The 19,025-nt window shown below is 37.2% G+C and overlaps 1 protein-coding gene across 3 annotated transcripts in view; it reads left to right on the top strand.

Annotated features, from left to right (window-relative positions):
* qsm (Zona pelucida superfamily protein qsm) overlaps positions 1-19,025 on the top strand; it is a 172,309-nt gene that overhangs the window by 149,095 nt on the left and 4,189 nt on the right. The window contains exons 1-6 of one of the 3 annotated variants that reach the window (XM_067109861.1): positions 5,975-6,002; positions 15,064-15,260; positions 16,281-16,429; positions 16,996-17,125; positions 17,617-17,717; positions 18,789-18,936. In XM_067109861.1, the coding sequence (XP_066965962.1) occupies positions 5,990-6,002; positions 15,064-15,260; positions 16,281-16,429; positions 16,996-17,125; positions 17,617-17,717; positions 18,789-18,936 (738 nt within the window). In that variant the 5' untranslated portion in view covers positions 5,975-5,989. Of the gene's footprint in view, positions 1-5,974; positions 6,003-6,547; positions 6,568-15,063; positions 15,261-16,280; positions 16,430-16,995; positions 17,126-17,616; positions 17,718-18,788; positions 18,937-19,025 lie in introns of those variants that run through there. The other 2 variants (XM_067109862.1, XM_067109860.1) reach the window with 2 other exon arrangements.

The following is a 19,025-nucleotide window of genomic DNA, read 5'->3' as shown; positions in this document are numbered from 1 at the left end:
TCAAGCTGACTGTATACGACCACGGGTTCCTGCTCAGAAAAGTAGCTCTTTGTTGTTGTGACCAGCCTGATCTGACACGTTTCAGCACAGACTCTTCCAGGTAAAAGTCTGCATTTCTCCCTATCTATGACTGTCCTTACTCACTTGCAAAAGCAGCACTGTGAAGCGACGGAGGTAAATATCTGGTTTCTTCGGAGAGCTGGTTGCGCGGACCACACTCACGGTTAGCGCGGTGAAACCGAACCCCTCAGATTGAGTCCCGTGAGCCAGTCCGCTGTTTTTTCTTCTCTCCATTGGTTAAGTGACCCTGATAGTGCTTCCTCTTCTCCGGTGCAGATCTTCCCATGAAGTTTTTTTCAGTGGGAATCCTAACTTTTTTTTAACGGAAATCAAAGTTTTTTTTTTTTATTATATGTTAGAGCATTAGTTTCAGTGATGAAAGTTGAGTTTTTATTTAAAATAGGAAAGCCATTTTTTTCAAACAATATTTTAGAACAGACTCTTCACGTATCAGTAAAAAAAAATTTATAAGTCAAATATTTTTTAAGTAATTTATAACTGCCAGGATTTTTAAGGTTAGAAATTGTAGTTTTACTTGTCTCCTTGTCAGTCACCCTTTTTCAACAACTGGACATTCTCTTTACTACAAACTCATTTCATGGGTGTCTTAATATTTCGTATCAGTTTACTTTTGTCAGATAGACTGTGGAGATTTGCTTTGGATTTACCGGGACATTTCGATAACACAATTCTCCTCTCCAGAAATTGGGGTTTTTCATTTTGATATTCGTTACAGATTCAAGGCTTTGTAGTAACAAGAGTATCTAAAAATATTTGAAGAAATAAAAAATTGAGATCATTGTGGCTATCACAGATTATGTATGTATGTATATATATATATATATATATATATATATATATATATATATATATATATATATATATGTGTGTGTGTGTGTGTGTGTGTGTGTGTGTGATATATATATGTGTGTATGTGTGTATGTGTGCATCATTCGGTTCAGCATTCTTGCACAAGATAATTTCTGAGACTTGACGTTTGAGTTAAACACGCAGTATCTGTATATTGTATACACTGCTTGCGAATGCATGTACAGTAATATCCACGTCATTATATATATTTAACAGGCTTTAAGCAAATAACACTAACACCAGAACTGAGTAGTTTCTTCGGTGTCGTAAGAAAGAAGTGGGAGTAGTGATCAGTCTTGCCCTCCTACCAATCGCCTCTCACCATTCCCAAACTGCCCCTCACAACACCCCTCCTCCCCCAAATCTACCCCTCCCCAAAACTCCGTCTCACACACACACACACACACACACACACACACGCCTACACAAACGGTTGGTAGTACTTTGCTGCAAAGCTTATGTAAATGGGATTGGCTCTCAGGTGGTCAGTCAAGGTCCCTATGGAGGCGAGAAGGACTTGAGTTCTAGTTTGTAGATGCCACTGCATTTGATGTTCTCTCTCTGTCTCTCTCTCTCTCTCTCTCTCTCTCTCTCTCTCTCTCTCTCTCTCTCTCTCTCTCTCTCTCTGTTGGAGGTAGGATGCTTTGTACGTTCTTTCTTTAAAATGATTTTACTTGTAAACTCTCTCTCTCTCTCTCTCTCTCTCTCTCTCTCTCTCTCTCTCTCTCTCTCTCTCTCTCTCTCTCTCTCTCTCTCTCTGCACTTGCGGGTAGGATGCTTTACACATTCTCTCCCTTTGAAATTAGATTGATTTGTAGACTCTCTCTCTCTCTCTCTCTCTCTCTCTCTCTCTCTCTCTCTCTCTCTCTCTCTCTCTCTCCAAATGATGTGTTCGATAGTCTTATATTAGGTACCGACCTACGTGCTACTTACATGCACGACAACTAAAAAAGAAAAAACACACACACGCACACGGTAAAAAGCCATTGATACCAGTCGTGCCAAACAGTCTAGACTCTAGAATTACAAACCAATGGCTGTATTGGATGTTTCTACAACCTTGAAGAGAGGAAGCATAACGAATATGATTTTATAATTCCGCCAGTTGTTCTTTCTGGCGCTTGAGTGATCACCCTCGTTGGTCTCAGCCTTCCCTGTAGGCTATTATATATATATATATATATATATATATATATATATATATATATATATATATATATATATATATATATATATATATATACATATACATATATATATATACATATACATATATATATACAGTATATATATATATATATATATATATATATATATATATATATATATATTTACATACATACTTTATAGTGGGGTTTTCACGAACTCTTGGTAAGGTGATGAAAGGGAATAAGAGGCCTGTTATGGATCTCTGGACTTGTCAGACCAGCCTGGACGAAATTAAAGGGCTCTGTGAGGCCATGCAATCTTGAAAAGCTAGAGAAGAAGTAATAATAATAATAATAATAATAATAATAATAATAACGTTCGTTGCTTTTGGTTGTCAGAGTATTATAGAGCAAGCTATCAACCTTTCAAACTTGTTCGGTGTCAGAGCCCTTCTTGATATAAGGGGTCTGGTAAGCTTCAACTTTCGGATTACGGAAACAAGTCGCATTACGCCCACACCACCGTCTGCCTTCAGAGTCTACTGTACATTCAGAAGGTCAGAGTTGAATTGTGTGGCTTAAAGGTAACCCATTCTGATATTGAAATCTGAAAGGGATGTATATTTTTCCCCAAATGAAATATCAGAAATGTTAAAATGGGTTCTGTCATGTTTCCCCATCTTTACACAAAGAGGGAAGACAGGTTGCGAAATATATATCATCTTTGTTTTTGAATGACATCACTTTAACAAATACGCGGGCCTTTCATTTGCATCAATTGGTGGAATTATGGTGAGGGTACCAAAAAGTTGTCGTCCATGATAAAAAGTCTGAACTTTAATTTTTTTTTATGGGGGCGGGGGAAGGAGAATGTTCTTCGTAAAGGACACATTACTGACCTTTCACTCAGGAATCCTTGAGCATTATTTAATTACCAGTTGAACTGCTTTGATTACACCTGGTTTAAATTCTAGGTTAATATGAACACACCTTAGCTAACAACTCAGTGTTTAAACAAAAAAAACAGTAAAACGAATGTACAGTGCAATGCAAAATAGACAAAGAAAATCATTGAACTGTATGTAAAATCCATTTGAATAGTCCCAAGATAATGCGAAGTCCTTTTTCCCGCTAACACAGTTCATTAGCTTGCATGCCATTATACAATATAGTTTGGAACAGAAACTTATAAAAACTGCTTTCATTGTGCTTGGTTTAGATTCCAGTCTAACTTGGAGCCGCTATAGCTTAAAAGTCGCTCATATGTCTGAAAACATCTGCACAAAACATTGTAGGACAGACAGTAGCAAGCCTTGAACTTTGTGTAAATACCAGTTGAACTCTTCAGTTATTTGATTGATAATCCACCTTAATACTAAAGCCATTTAACTGAAAAACCTCGTAGTACTGGTACCTAAAATCCTCTATACACTGGTGTAGGAAATAGAAAGAGAATTCGGGAGGAACAAAGGCTAGCACCGCTGATTGGTGCCTTTAATTTATGGGAGAAAACGGAAGCTGGTAAATAATTGTCGCTGAATAAACGGCCTTGCGGACTCCAGCTGAGGCATATTCCGGACCTCTCAGCTTCCGGGTTCCCATGGCACCAAATCTCTCTCTCTCTCTCTCTCTCTCTCTCTCTCTCTCTCTCTCTCTCTCTCTCTCTCTCTAAGTTTCATTTCCCGGCGGCACATTCTCTATCTCTCTCTCTGTCTCTCTAAGTTTCATTTACCGGCACATTCTCTCTTTCTCTATATATCTCTCTCTCTCAATTCTCTTTTACTGGCACATTCTCTCTCTCTCTCTCTCAGTTTCTTTTCTCATCTCTCTCTCTCTCTCTCTCTCTCTCTCTCTCTCTCTCTCTCTCTCTCTCTCTCTTTATTTACCAGCACATTCTCTCTCTCTCTCTCTCTCTCATAAACTTGGTGAGTCTCTCTCTCTCTTTCTCACACACTTTAGATACACACACACTTTTGTTGACACACCACACACACACACACACACAACACACACACACACACACCCCGTTTTATATCTCTCTCTCTAAGGGAAGAGTAAAATTAGTGAGCCTCTTTCCCAGTTTGTCGTGTACGCTTTAGATATATGGGTCCTTTTGTTGATTTTCCACCGGGCTGAAAGCTTGTCATTTGTGGCATTTGGAGTTTTTTTTTATTAAATTACAGCTATTTTTTCTGGAAAGAGAGAGAGAGAATGATTGTTGAGAGAGTAGTCACGTTTCTTAAATGAGAGAGATTTTTTGTAAATCTAATAAAATGTAAAAGTAAAACTACGTGCACGAGAGAGAGATCTAATAAGAGAGAGAGAGAGAGAGAGAGAGAGAGAGAGAGAGAGAGATCCTTCTGAATGACATCGATTTTGTCAACGAAGCGTTTTTTCAGCCTCAAAAGAGATGCTGTTATTACGACAACCTTCTCTCTCTCTCTCTCTCTCTCTCTCTCTCTCTCTCTCTCTCTCTCTCTCTCTCTCTCTCTCTGGCATTACGCCTATTCCAATGTTCTTGTGCTTCCTTCTGGAAAAAATTTTTCATCGTTGCGGAAAGCAAACTCCAAGTTTTTGAGAGGAATGCTAGCATTTTTTTCCACATTTCTAAACCAAAGCATTCCAGATGGCTGAAATTATCCGAGTATTTGTCTACGTACTGTAATCATTCGTTGAGTTTAATGTTATTAACTAATATTAAAATGTCTTTTTGGACAATTGTTTACTTTGTGGTCTACATTATTATTCATTATAATTCTACTGTCGTTGTTGTTTCTTCTTATGTTTTAGTAAGAACCAATATACATGTAAGTTTATATATATATATTTTACTTTTACTGCTCGAAAAGGAGGTAGTGTTTGCTATCAGTACTTTCCTGTTTTACGCGCGCGCGTGTTTCTGTGTGTGTGAGAGAGAGAGAGAGAGAGAGAGAGAGAGAGAGAGAGAGAGAGAGAGATTTTGCTTCCTGTATTCATAGTTTATTTTGCATTAATATCAAGTTCTATTCTCGTCCATTCTGCGCAGAAATTGTGTGGTATATATGTATTGCTGTTTGACGAAAGAGAGATTGTGAGAATTTCCGTAATAGGTTTTTTTATGGATTTTTGTCTTAAATATTTAATAATTCATAATGATGAGGAATAATGGCTCAAGATATTTTTGTAAACGATACTTAGACACCAGCAATGCTGATTGAATTATGAGGTTTATAAATTTAATTTGCAAGATATTGTATCGGATAATAATCATGAAGTGTGTGAAATGGTTTATAAAAGTAAAGCCATTGACTTTAGATTTTTTACAGACTGAAGTAGAACCTCATATGTTTCGTACATTTCTTTTCTGACTAAACAGTGAAAGGCTGTGTGGCTAGACACATTTTCAGGCTTATTGTAGCGTTTTACAGTAATAATAATAATAATAATAATAATAATAATAATAATAATAATAATAATAATAATAATAATAATAATAATTGTTTTATTTACGACGTCGCGGTGATGAACACACTTCGAATATGCGTGAATATAAAAATAAGTATTGTAATCTTAGTGTGAACTTTCAAAGATGTCAAAAGATACCAGAAAACAAGCATTCCTGTGTGGCGCCGCCTCGAGTCTACAGAAACGGCATCTCCTGTCCACACACGGGATCCTGCGGCTGAAAGATCCTATGGTAAGGACCCCTCTGGTGTCAGAAGGTCCTACTGTGCGTTGTTCCACCGAGGAAAAACCTCAGCCTCGTAATTAAGGTTCCGTTGAATATATCGTAGATTCTGGAGTGTTACGGTGTGCGTGTGCGCATGTAATGACGCGCACCTGTTTAGTTTTAGGGGTGTTTCCAACTACTGGTTCCATTCCCGAAATCCCCTATCCCTTGCGTTTTTTATTGGATCGCCTGTGGTTTTTCGATGGATTCCTGCGGTGCGTGTAACTGTTCTGTTGCTTAATAATCGTGGAGATTTCTTTTCGTAAACTGGATATTATGTGAGAATGTGGTCCCAGTTATTTGATACTGGATATACTCTATTGTCAATTGTACACAAATGTGTGTTCATGGGATATCATGTGTATTCCGTCGTACAAGAGTAAATCAAGTTTTATTTGAAAAGTTTATGGTGAATGAGTCTGGGGGTTTTGTTATATCAATCAGATCAGATGAAATATAGTAAAATAATTGCTGGCAAATACATTCCTGAGAATGTATTAACTGGTATACTTTTGCTTGAAAACTTGTGTATATATCGTTATGCGTATGTTATTTAGTCTTTTTTTCTTGTTATTGCCAGACCCTTGATGAATGTAGAAATGATTAATTCTGATGGTGTGGTTAACCGCCTGTGAAACAGTAAAAGAGGTCGTTTGGTAATAATCGTGTCCAGTAAACTTTTCTTTCTCGTTTCGTGTGGTGTAAGGAACTTAGATAGGACTTAGTTACCTTTTTATTCCCTTGGGTATCAGTTTGTCTTCATTAAGTCTCCGAAGAAAGGTTAGTGAAAAGCTTATGACTGATTCTGTGAGTTTAACGTGCTTGGTAGGAAGGGTGGAAGGCATATTTGGTATTAAGCGGAATTATTATAGCAGTAATACGTGTTATTGTTTGTTTTTTGGGTTTCACCTGTAAAAGTCTTCTTGACCAGCTTATGTGATTAATAGGGTACAGTATTCAATTTTGGTATTTGACCATGTTTCAGTTTTCTTAATTAGTTTATTGCAAATCTGTAAACAATAAGAGAATCCATGGTATCAGGTGTTATTTACATTGACAATGTGATATCCTGATTGATATTTATAGTAACTGTTTACAGTAACAAAAAATTGCCGGCAGTTTTGTTTCCCATCACTTCATTGGCGAATTAATCCTTCATAATGCCAGTTCAAAGACACTCTAACGTTTGCGCATGAGCAGTAGATTTAAAGCTTGTGGGCATAGATAGGAGCCACGTTACCTTGACAACAATAACTGCAACAAGCTATAAGCAAAAATCACTCTCTCTGCTCTCTCTATCGGTTTCCGATGGCTTTGATACTGTTCTTTAAAGCTGTAAAATTCATTTCCTGGCTTTATTTTGGTTCCATAGGGAACACAAATATGTTCTCTTCGGGGAGTGGTTTTTAAGTTTGGGAGAAACTTGCCTGTCCCAACACTTAACTGGTGGATTTTATTAATTTTCGTTCGTATCAATTTTCCATATTGTTTTTTAATGTGAATGTTTTTCGTATATTGGTTTGAATATCCTTTGCTTGACATTTTTATACTCTGGTGGAATGCTTTCCATATATACTATTGGCTGTTTAAAATCGACTATTTTTTTATTCGCGTAATTTCCAGACGAAAATTTAATGTTCGGATCTCGGAGACTGTCAAATGGAAAATGATTTAACTGCTATGGACAAAATAATTGTCATTTTTTCTTCTGTTGATGTTTACTAAGCTGCCAACAGATTACAATTAGGACCCGTTGTATTTTTCATTTAAGTCGGTTTCATTTTTTAAGAGAAGACCAACCTAGCTTTACAAAAGTATAACCTAGGGTTGCACTGCATATTTAGTAGTTGCAAGGTGATTGTGATATTATTCGTGTTTTGTCAGTGCTAAACACCACATCAGATTCTATGTGTACTCACTATCACGCATTATTTACATCACGGAAAATTTCTTAACGCCATGCCTGACCCTTAACTATATTCATTACCTCCACAGATGGATTTTGGACGGGAAGTATTCAGGTGGAACTGATAGTCTTATGTACCTCAAGGGGGTGTTGGGGTGGAGGAGGGGAGAGGAGTGCGTGGGTGTTGATGATTGTATGTTATCGCCGCAGATTGCGGTAGGTCTAAGTAGTAGCTCCGCGGAGGCGATTTCCTTCTAACTTAACTTTTTCTACAGTTTTTTGGTTGCTAATTATGGATTTACCTTCATTTTTTGTCGCACGTTTGTAATTAACCTGTAATTAACCACAGAACTTCACCCAGCAAGGTAGGGGACCCCTAGGGAGAGCGGGGTTTCGGGTCGGGTAGACCACGGGTAATGAGAAAACACCCAAACTTCAAACTTAACTTTTTCTACAGTTTTTTGGTTAATTATGGATTTACCTTCAATTTTTTTTGCATGTTTGCAATTAACATGTAATTAACCACAGAACTTCAAACAACAAGATAGCGGACCCGATGGGAAAGCGGGGTTATGTGTGGGGTATACCACCTGGACAGGTGATTTGCTCCCTCCATCCAACAAGTCAGGGGACCCGATGGGAATGCGGGGTATGGTGGGGTGTTACTACCCTACAATTTGGGGGACCCCTGTGGAAAGCGGGGTTATGGGTGGGGTAGACCATGGGTAATGAGAAAACACCCAAACTTTACTGTTTTCGGCACTACAGAGATGAAAAACCCCAAACAAACATAGAAACAAGACGACGACAGAGGTAGCCATTACAAAGACAAAAACTTTCACTACTACTGCTATTTTGAATGCTGCCATGCATGCGCACTCTTATAGGGGAGCTTTTGGGACACAGGCCGACTCCTTACAGAGGAAAAAGGGGGGCTGGGGGGAATGTTTGTTTCCGGTCCTTCTAAAGTTTCAATTTACGGCAAAATACATTTAAACCCCCAGGTGCCAGTACTAAACACAGCGAAATACATTTGAACCTTTCAGCTGCTCCCTCCCACCGACGGATGGCTCCCTGGCGTTTGCCTCCTCCAGGGGATGCGTCACAACGTAAACATGTCCGCTCCATTTCTGTGTTCTCTCCCACCCAAAACCCCACCCACAGTCCTTCTTTGCTGTTGAGTAGAGTTACGGGCCAAATAACAGTTGGCCGACAACAAGCAAATACGTCTCCTTTATCAGCAGCCCTAAAAGTGTAGAAAAAACCAGTTTCCAAGGTAAAAACAGTCGCGGAACTAATACTTAGAAATATTCATGTTCTGCTGAGTTTATTTGTTTTAAAGGTCAGCGATCTTCGTTAAGGAGATGAGGGTGTCCATTTCATTAACTGCTAATGTAGTATTTATGGTAAAAACATTTTTTAATTTGGCACACTGTGAATACCATATGGCTTCTTAACAACTTGGCTAAAAATTGAATTATACCATATTGGCTTCTTAGATGTTAACAAGCATTAAAAGGAAGTAATTAAAGGAGACTTGCTATTTCTCGACTGTATGGATGTGATTGGTTAACTGAATTTGAGTGACCACTTTTTTTTTATTGGTGTGACGAACCGCAGGAACTCGTTAGTAAACTGGCAAAGTCAATATTTTAATTGGTAAAAATTTCATATGAGTAATATTTCATTGAATTGTTATTGCTGAAGAAAAAGTGGTCAGTTTTTAGGCTTTTAGCCAGTATTGTCAGATATTTATATTTTAAAATAAAAAAAATAGTAATGCCATCGTGAGAGCAGAAACCTCATTACTGTGAGAGATGTCAGTGGGTAATTATGGAGAAATAATTTGGGCCAGGCAGTGCCCAATCAGCCAAAATAGCTTGTCGACCATACGGAACGCGAACTCTTGATGCTCGCAGATCATTGTCGCTCACGCCCTGTGCAAGAATGAGATCCTTTGTTTGTGACTCTCTCTCTCTCTCTCTCTCTCTCTCTCTCTCTCTCTCTGTCACTTGTCACGCATATGTTTTTGCCAAAACACACCACAGGTGGTGGCATGTATTCTATCCATGTTTTCCTTTTGATAGAAGGGACAAGGTCACCCAGGGGAGGGGGGAGTCCTTACTGGGGTAGGGGGCAGAAGGAAGGAGTGACGTTTCTAGATAATAAGTAAACCAGAAGGGTGGGAGGGGGGGGGGACTTTTGGTTGGTATACCCGTCTTATTTTGATAAAAGTAAAAACCATTGTATCCTTTGTCAGTAGCTTTTTCGGTACCCAGAGTCGTATGACATTTTCTCTTTTGAGCATCGCATTTTCTCTTTAACGCGAGTCAATGTCTCCTTGTCCGCCTCCCTTCTGCCTCCCAGACTCACTTTTTCTTCCCCCCCCCACCTTCTTTGTCTGGAAACTATTGGAACAAGTGACGTCATAGTGACGTCATAATTTGGCAGCATGACAGCAACATGGTCTAATGGAAACATTATCAAAATTCTGTTTTTGCTCGAATGCCTACTTTGCATAGCGAGCTATGTTTCTTTTGGAATTATATACACACATATCTCTGAAAAGAATGAAGCATTTGTGGTAATGAATTAAATACCAATGTAAGGGCATCTCATTTACATTTATTCGTAATTTGTATTTGATAGTTTTATTTTGATAGGCTACATTATAATTATTAACATTTAATGAAATAAGTCAGTTCGTGCTTAGAAATTATATTGAGCGAGAAAGAACACTGGCATGCAAATGTATTTTTTTCTTGACGTCTTTAGAGTAACGGGAAGGTGGTAATGCCGTTTAGACTACTTCTTCTTCTTCTTCTTCTTCTTCTTCTTCTTCTTCTTCTTCTTCTTCTTCTTCTTCTTCTTCTATCGATCTAGTAGTAGGAGCAACTGAAATTACCCGTAAGGTGGGTCAGGGAGGGAGATTGTCTTTTCTACACTCTCGCCTCAGCGACTTTTTCTTATTTTTTTTAATGATGGTCGTTCGTAAATCGCATAACGGTGATCGGTTGAGAGGGAGAGGGAGAGCTAGTGGCTGTTGATATTAAAGGAATGCCAAAATCACATAGTGTTCATAGTACTTACAATACGTTCAAAGTTATGAATTATTCGTTGACAAACTTAGCGTAGGATTGTATTTCGAAATGTTACTGTAACAGCTTGGGTCTATCCTCAGTTTTTCTGCCTTGTGAGGTAAATATCAAACAGATTGGAAGACGAGTGCTGACAGTCGTTTACTCATGTGAAGTCGCAGGAGTTGACAAGCAGCACAATGGATTCATAAGAAAATGAAGAGAGAGAAAGGTCGGGGACGGGTAAGTCGTTTCGGAAGGTTTTGTCAATATCTAGCGGGAAAAAAAAAAAAATAACAAATGAGAGGCGATCCCCTGCTATTATCTAGCCTAGGTCCAATGGAAATTTGCCAAAAAAATGTTAAAAAGTAGCGCTTAATTCTCACATGCAGCAATAGATAGGGCTTTTGAAAAGTGAACGGGAAAAAAGATGGTAATTTTACGTAAAGATGAATTTGATAAACTACAGTCAAAGCTTAACTGAAGAAGAAAAGACATTACCTCGAACCGAGCTACAATAAAGGAAAGAACTCTTTTAAGCTCTGTTTGAGTGTCCAAAGTAGGATTACGGTGAGAGAAGGGTCTGTTAGAATTACCTGAGGCTCATTGATTAGATAAATAGGCTTTTGTTTCAGTCCTGGCGAGAAAGGAGGCGAAGGAATGAGCAAAGGGATGAACATCCCAAGTATGATATAATTATTTCAAACGGGTTTAGAAGAGACGGTTATAATATTGTAATAACTAGGGTGAAGAACATATCGTCTGATGCAGAAACAACGCAGTTTTTAAAGATTTGGGGTTTTCAGCTATGTAAACTTCGCCAGAAGTTACGCGGTCTTCAAAACGTTGACGATAGTCAGAGGCTTGAGTATATTTGTCCCTGGTCTTTATTTCGGGAATTTTTGGATTTCCTGATATTGGCTCTTACTTGGTTCACCAAAAGTCTCAAACGTCGGCACTTAATCCACAATACCCATGAAAAACTTAAACTTCTTCGTTCTCATTGTTTTTAACATATTTCATGAATTTCTCCTTGATTATCGCAGTGTTGGCGTCTTTTTAGCTCATGGGACATAACTGGGTATTAAAAATAGTTGACACAAAAGCAATTTATTCAAGAAAAGTATAAAATGAATAGGCCCTGCCTGGTTGGCCGGAAGAAGACCAGTTAGAGGGCCACTAAAAATAAACCAGGAAGATACAGATGGTAGTGAGCCAATTAAATTTTGAAGTTATGTTCTGTTTTGAAGACTTGAGCACCTTGTTAATTTTGGCAAGCGAAAATCTTTTGACAAGCAACATGCCATGTCTATTTTTGAAACCATAACAACTTCGTGTCTTTAGATGAAGAGCATCCCAGAAGATAACTGTACATTTGCCGTCAGCATCCGTTGCCTTAACATAGTGACATACAGGATTTGGAATGCTAAACAACCGTTGGAAATTTGCGTTGTTTGGTCAGCCACCAATTTTTAAAGTGCTATGTTCACACGATACTGGATACACATTGTCCCCCTCCCCCCTCTCTCTCTCTCTCTGTGTCTATAGTATTTTGTGCTCTAGATTCTGCCATGTATTGTAGACATGAATAAAGGTTTCATAATTATATCTGCATGATACTGATATGTTCATAGTATTAGTATATAATTTTATTATTTTGCCCTCTCTGGAATGACGTGTGTCTAAGTATCAGCTAATAAATTCTTCACGTCAACAGTATTCCGATGGCTGACCAGTAGCATCAAGTCAGTATCTTATCTGTATGTTTCTGTATGTCAGATCCTTTCATATGTCAGTCAGTCTTGTTTTGAAGGTTTTTGAAGTACTAATTTTAATGTCTTTGATGATGGTAACTTGACACCTGATTTGTATAATTTATGGGTGACTGAAAGTCAACATTTTATGAGGTGTATGCAACAGTCAAGGTCACTTGGGCGTCAAAACTCATATCGTTGTTGAAACGTGGCCGTAACTTCTAAACTCTAACGAGATAGACATCATGTCTGTTCAGAGTGAGGTCGGGGCTGATCATGTTTGGCGTGTATACGCCGCTAATAAAGCAGATAAGCAGTGAGCTCAGTGTCTTAAAAAGTCAAGAAGGAATTTGGTACCACTAGAGACACGTTCACACACGCACCTTGTTAAGAAAGGTAATCAAGGTGAAATTTTATTTTTCTCATTTTAACGAATAGTAAATATGTTGCCTTGAATCTGAAATCCCATGAAGCGCGAAAATATTTTTAGATGCGGATATCATAATGGTGGTGCAACTATATATATCATTTTGTTTGAATGTTTTATTCGATTTATAGGTAATTCCATCAAGATACTTGCTTTTTAGGAATTGGTGAGGAATATTGTTTGAATGTTTTATTCGATGTATAGGTAATTCCATCAATGTATGCATTTTATGAATTGGTGAGAAATATTGTTTGAATGTTGTATTCGATGTATAGGTAATGTAATTCCATCAATATACTCGCATTTTAGGAACTGGTGAGGAATATTGTTTGAATGTTTTATTCGATGTATAGGTAATTCCATCAATATACTTGCATTTTAGGATTTGGTGAGGAATATTGTTTGAATACTGTATTCGATGTATAGGTAATTCCATCAATATACTTGCATTTTAGGAATTGGTGAGGAATATTGCTGGAATGTTTTATTCGATGTATAGGTAATTCCATCAATATACTCTTATTTTAGGAATTGGTGAGGAATATTGTTTGAATGTTGTATTCGATGTATATATAGGTAATTCCATCAATATACTTGCATTTTAGGAATTGGTGAGGAATATTGTTTGAATCTTGTATTTGATGTATAGGTAATTCCATCAATAGGAATTGGTGAGAAATGTTGTTTGAATATTTTATTCGATGAATAGATAATCCCATCAATATATTCGGATTTTAGGAATTGTTGAAGTATATTGTTTGAATGTTTTATTCGATGTATAGGTAATTCCAATATGCTTGCTTTTTAGGAATTGATGAGGAAAAACATCCGTTGTATAGTTAATTCCATCAATATACTTGTTTTCTAAAAATTGGTGAAGAGTATTAATGCCTGGTTTGGTTATTCATGTCATTTTATCACTTTGAATGTTATCTGTTGCAGCAATAGCAGCTGTCGTTATTTTGAACAGTTACAAGAATCAATAACTAGCAAATGGAAATGTTATTTTTTTATTAACCACATATGTTACTCGAGTGCAGTAGTGCAAATTTGTTGCGTGATGACTGGTATTTCTTTCAAATACGCGTACTTTCGAAGCCGAACACTTATTATCGACATCTGTTACCGAAGTTCTCCAGTGTAAATTAGTGGCATGATAACTGCTCTTTTTGAAGTGTTAAGGTCTGTGTACTTTTAGAAACTGAACACATGGCCAGCCTGTGTCTTGAGACCCTTTGACTTACTTGTAGTTTGAAATCACGCAACCTTCGACTACATTAGCATTCCCTCCGTGCACTGAGGCAGCTGAAGAAATCATGAGAATATTGCTAAAGAATATGTAATCGTGCTTTAGTATGTCTCTTAGTATTTAAGTCCTCTAAAGGAGAAGCAACCCCTCGATATATATACAGTATATAGGTTTATAGTGGACTACATAATCTTAAGTCTGTTTTCCACGGAAGTTTACTGCAAATAGAATACAAGAAACATTCCCCATTAGGTAATGAGGCTGCTTGAAGAGATCTTAGTCTGTGTTAGTTGGAGCAGAATCTAGAGTCCACATCAGTCCATGCTGACGTAAGACCGGTTTAATCTAAAATATTCTGAAGAGATCGTTTAGAATTTTACAGCAAAATGTATAATAGTTCTTTTGGCATATTGGAATATTCTTTCTCGATGGATTCTAATGGACTTTGTAATTCTCCATGTGCTGCATTTTTCAAACGCACGCTTTATAAAAAATACTTTGTAATCTAATATATATTTAAATCGTACTTCAACAGATCTAGGTAAGATCAGATAGTGTAGGCTAAAAAGAGGGCAAATCAGGGTGAATGGTATGGGAATAAAGTAGAAATTCGATTACCTTATGTTACAAAAAATTTGTCACGGAGAATTTAAGCAAATTTCAAGCTTTGTCCTCGAAAATACAGGACAGTACCAGAATAAATGAATTATCGTTTAGGTTTTGCTTTTTTTAAATTGATATTTGACTTAATATTAATTATATATTTGACTGCTTGTCATCTAGTTTCGCAATTAACATTATAGACTGCTTGTCATATCGTTTCGTAGGACTAATATTAATACCTCATTTGTTCTTTCTTGCAGTGCAATATGCGGTTGAATGCACGGGACAGGAGATGGTTGTCCGCGTGGACGCAGAAGGTGTCGAAGGTGTCGCCCTAGAGAAATGGGGCGAGCTTCCAGGCTGCGAGACTTCGTTCCAGGACAACCAATACGTATTGAGGCTTCCTCTCGACAACGAACTTGTCTGCGGTACAACCAGGGTCAAGAATAAGCTAACGGTAAGGAATGGGGTCGTTAAAGGGGACCAGGGAAATTTGCAGTTCCTCAGAGCAGATTGTCCAGTTGTTGATTTTATAATTATGTAACAGAAATATAGTGGAAACTTTTGTGGACGACTATTAGTTCAAATAGGATGCCCGCTTTGAGAAGTGATTAATATGTTAACAAAAGCATGTGAATTATCCTCTTTAGGATTGATTGACAAACCACCTTCACACGCAGACCCACGCCATTAAACACTATAGACTCATTTTCTGAGTTATTCTTCCAGCTTCAATCGAGTTCAGTTAATTATTTTATGAATCTAGACGACGCCTCCCAGATAAGTAATCAGAGACATTTAACGATAAAATTGTGACAGGCAGATTCATAACTTGACCAAGTAATTCTGGTCAGAACGTCAATGAGCCTCAGTTCCCAAATTTTAAAATTTAAGATTCTTACAAATTCTGGGTCTAAGTTGTTTTGTGAAAAACCAAAGTTAATGTATAGTTAACATGCGTACAAACATGAGGTGGTTGAGTTTTTTAATCAGATTTTAGAATCAGGAGGTAAGTCCTTGTTTGAAATTACTTTCATAAAGCAGTCAAGAGCACAGAGAACCGAAGTAGGTGTTTTCTAGCTAGAGTTTTTGATAACAGACTTTGCACTATTAACTTCGCTGGGACACAGACGATTCATTGATTGACCTAGTCACTCCGAGTCAACCCTCAAGACAAATTTTAGGTCTGAGGGCCATCTTTCCTCGCATTGGGTGTCATTTTATCATCTTTACCCATACAGAAAGATACTGTATCAGTAATTTAAACTACCAGTTTTATTTTCTTTTTTCTTACAGTGTTTTGCTATTTAGTTATTGTCTGTGTCTTGTCTTGAAGTCTTTTCCAAGACAATCGAAATTGCTATTTCCTTTCCTACTTGGAATGCCTCTTGATGCTTGTGATCATAATATATTTGTAATTTTTCAAACAATCGAAATTGGCACTTTTTAGTACTTGTAATTATAATTATCTTCACAGGGTGAGACCGTGTATTACCACAGAGTAGCTGTGACATCAGACCACAGGACTGTTGTCAAGTTAGTGAAATGTAGGATCGCTCCAGACAATTCCACCATTGACAACATCGTCAAGAGAGATGTTCTGCCACCCGAATTTGAGGAACCAGAGTGAGTTCTCTTTTTCTCTTGTACTTTACTGAGTCAGTTATTCCAAACCATCCTTGGTCGAAATGTTAAAATGTTGTGAGCCCTCTTGAGTTGATTACAACTGCCTAAATAACTACTTGAAAAGTAAATTTGTCAATGGTTCTGAATTATAATGAAAATTTTTATCCAGTGACAGATGCTTCACTAATGGAAGGAAAAACAAACTATAATTAATAATTTCTAGTAAAGCTACATCTTATACATTTGTGTGCTAAACATTTCATGTTGCTAATTTCAGCACCAAATTGTCAGTGTCGTTTATGAAGCTTGGGAGGCGCACCTTGGCCAAAAAAATCCTGGAAAATATCAGTTTAGATAATTACTAAATTAAATAAGAATTACTCAGTGTGGCTTATCTTTCCAAAATACTTGACATTGGTCTGTGTACCTTAGCTGTTTATCTAATTAGTTGAACGGGAATTAGAATGCACTGTATCTGAGTATACTGTATATTATAACGTAGCTATCAAGTATCCGTACATTTTCCTAGTATTGTGTGTTGAACCAATTCTCTTTCGCGTTGCCAGTTTCATCGAAATAACATCGGAAGTGTCCGGCACGGCACCAATTCCCATCCTGAACGTTGGCGTGAGGCAGAACGGCAATTTGGTTGGTGGTCAGATCAACGTACGACCAGGAACTCCCCTGACGATGGAGGTATGTAAGCAGGGAAAAAGACCTTGCAGAGAAAGGTAGTATTTTTTAAGGAAGGAGGTTATGATAATCTGTTAATTGGGGTTAGAAGAGATTTGTCATATCCTAGTTAAAAGAAGAAAGCTTAAATTTAGCAGATTGAGGGTTGAGAAATTATCAGTTCCGGAAAATGGAGAGAAACATTGTTATAAACATAAGTTGCCGGTGAGGAGTTGCCAGTTTGGCTCTATGCTGTATACACTTCGTTTCAATACGTGAATTGTATGAAGCATAAATGTGAGTTAATTGACCATAGTAGATTGCATGATTTTAAGTATGATTTGTTATTGGGTAAATTAATGTCATTTTATATTTTAACAGTTTACCAAAAGCAAGACCTGTTAAATTATTGTTCTTGGAGTCTGAATATCCAACCTTCACACCCTGTTAGGTGGTTTAATTTCAGGCATATTTGGTTACTATTCTGCTGGTACCTAATGGTGGTTTTATTTCAGGTGTATTTGGATAATCTATCTGCTGGTACTTATGGTATTTTAATGAATTATATGGAAGTCACAGACACACATGACAAGAGAGAAACAATCATATTCAATGGGTAAGTAAGGCATGAAAACCAAAGTTATTTTATCCAGTGTAAGGTACTTCAGTGCCTTGGTTTTTTGGTAATGAAATTCTGCATACAGTCGAATGGTAGTGGATATAAAAGATTATACATAGGTGTCTGTATTTCTGTAGGTCACTTTTCACCAGGAAGGTTGTTAGGTAACCCATAACAAATTTGGGGGAAATTTTCTTATAATTATCTAGGCGATTTGCTAAGAATTATAATTGGCAGCAATTTTGACATTTAAATTTTCAGCATGAAAACAAAATTTTCGGGAATTGGTAGCCCTTGCCCTTGTTTGAATGCACTGAACCTGTAAACAAATTGAGGTGGATACAATCAAACGCTTTCATATTACTGTACATCAGGACCCATTATTTATTAGTTAGGTTAGGTTTTTGACTCGGTTTTTCTCATACCATCATTTGCACATTAGGAAGATGAGCAGAATTTGTGCCATAAACTCAAAGGTAATTATTATTTTTATTAGATAGTAGACCCAGATCAAAATTATCTTTTAACATACCGGTACCCAAAAGTGGTCTGCTCGGAAATATGCAGTTTATAGAATTGCAGTTTTTGCTAACCAATGCATATGAAATAATTTTTTTACAAGATACAGTCAAACGCTGGGAAACCTGTGTAATAAATGTCATATTTTATTTTATATCTTTGTAAAGTATCATTTTCAGTAGCTTTCCTCTCATGGTATTAGCCTGTCCACCTATGGTTTTGCTTAATAATGGCATTGCTTTTGTATATTACTTTCGATTCTAAATGAAAATGATGCATTATGTACTGTATATACAAATATTCTGTATGTAGGCTATGTAGAATTTACGTAAATTAAGTCTCACACTTCCAGTTGGTACTATATCTGTACAGTTAATCAAGGTCAGCTAGGCAAAAAATGCTAATATTACAGAAAGTGCATACTGTATTTTATGAGAAAAAATCTTCCATCATGACATTATCTCTACAAATGTGAGGAGTTAGTTTACTACAGGGTAAATATTGCCAAAGTTTGGAGCTGTTTTACTGATATGTATTGCTTTTCCACAGGTGTTCCATTGATCCGGTTTTGTTTGATAACTTTGTAACAGAAGATGGTGATCTTGTGTCAGCAAAATTCAGAGCTTTCAAATTCCCAGAGACAAACTATGTTCTCTTCCGAGGCACTATCGATGTATGTCTGGATAAATGTCAAGGGGTAAGTTTCTTTTTAATGATCTTGACCTGGCACATTATACTCTTTTTTTTCTCAGCTTTGAGTAGTTAATGCAGGTGCATCCTGCTGAG

This window comes from Macrobrachium rosenbergii, chromosome 10 (genome assembly GCF_040412425.1).
Source record: "Macrobrachium rosenbergii isolate ZJJX-2024 chromosome 10, ASM4041242v1, whole genome shotgun sequence".
NCBI lineage: Eukaryota > Metazoa > Arthropoda > Malacostraca > Decapoda > Palaemonidae > Macrobrachium > Macrobrachium rosenbergii.
The sequence above is the reverse complement of the archived record's forward strand: the minus strand, read 5'-3'. Positions and strand labels throughout refer to the sequence as shown.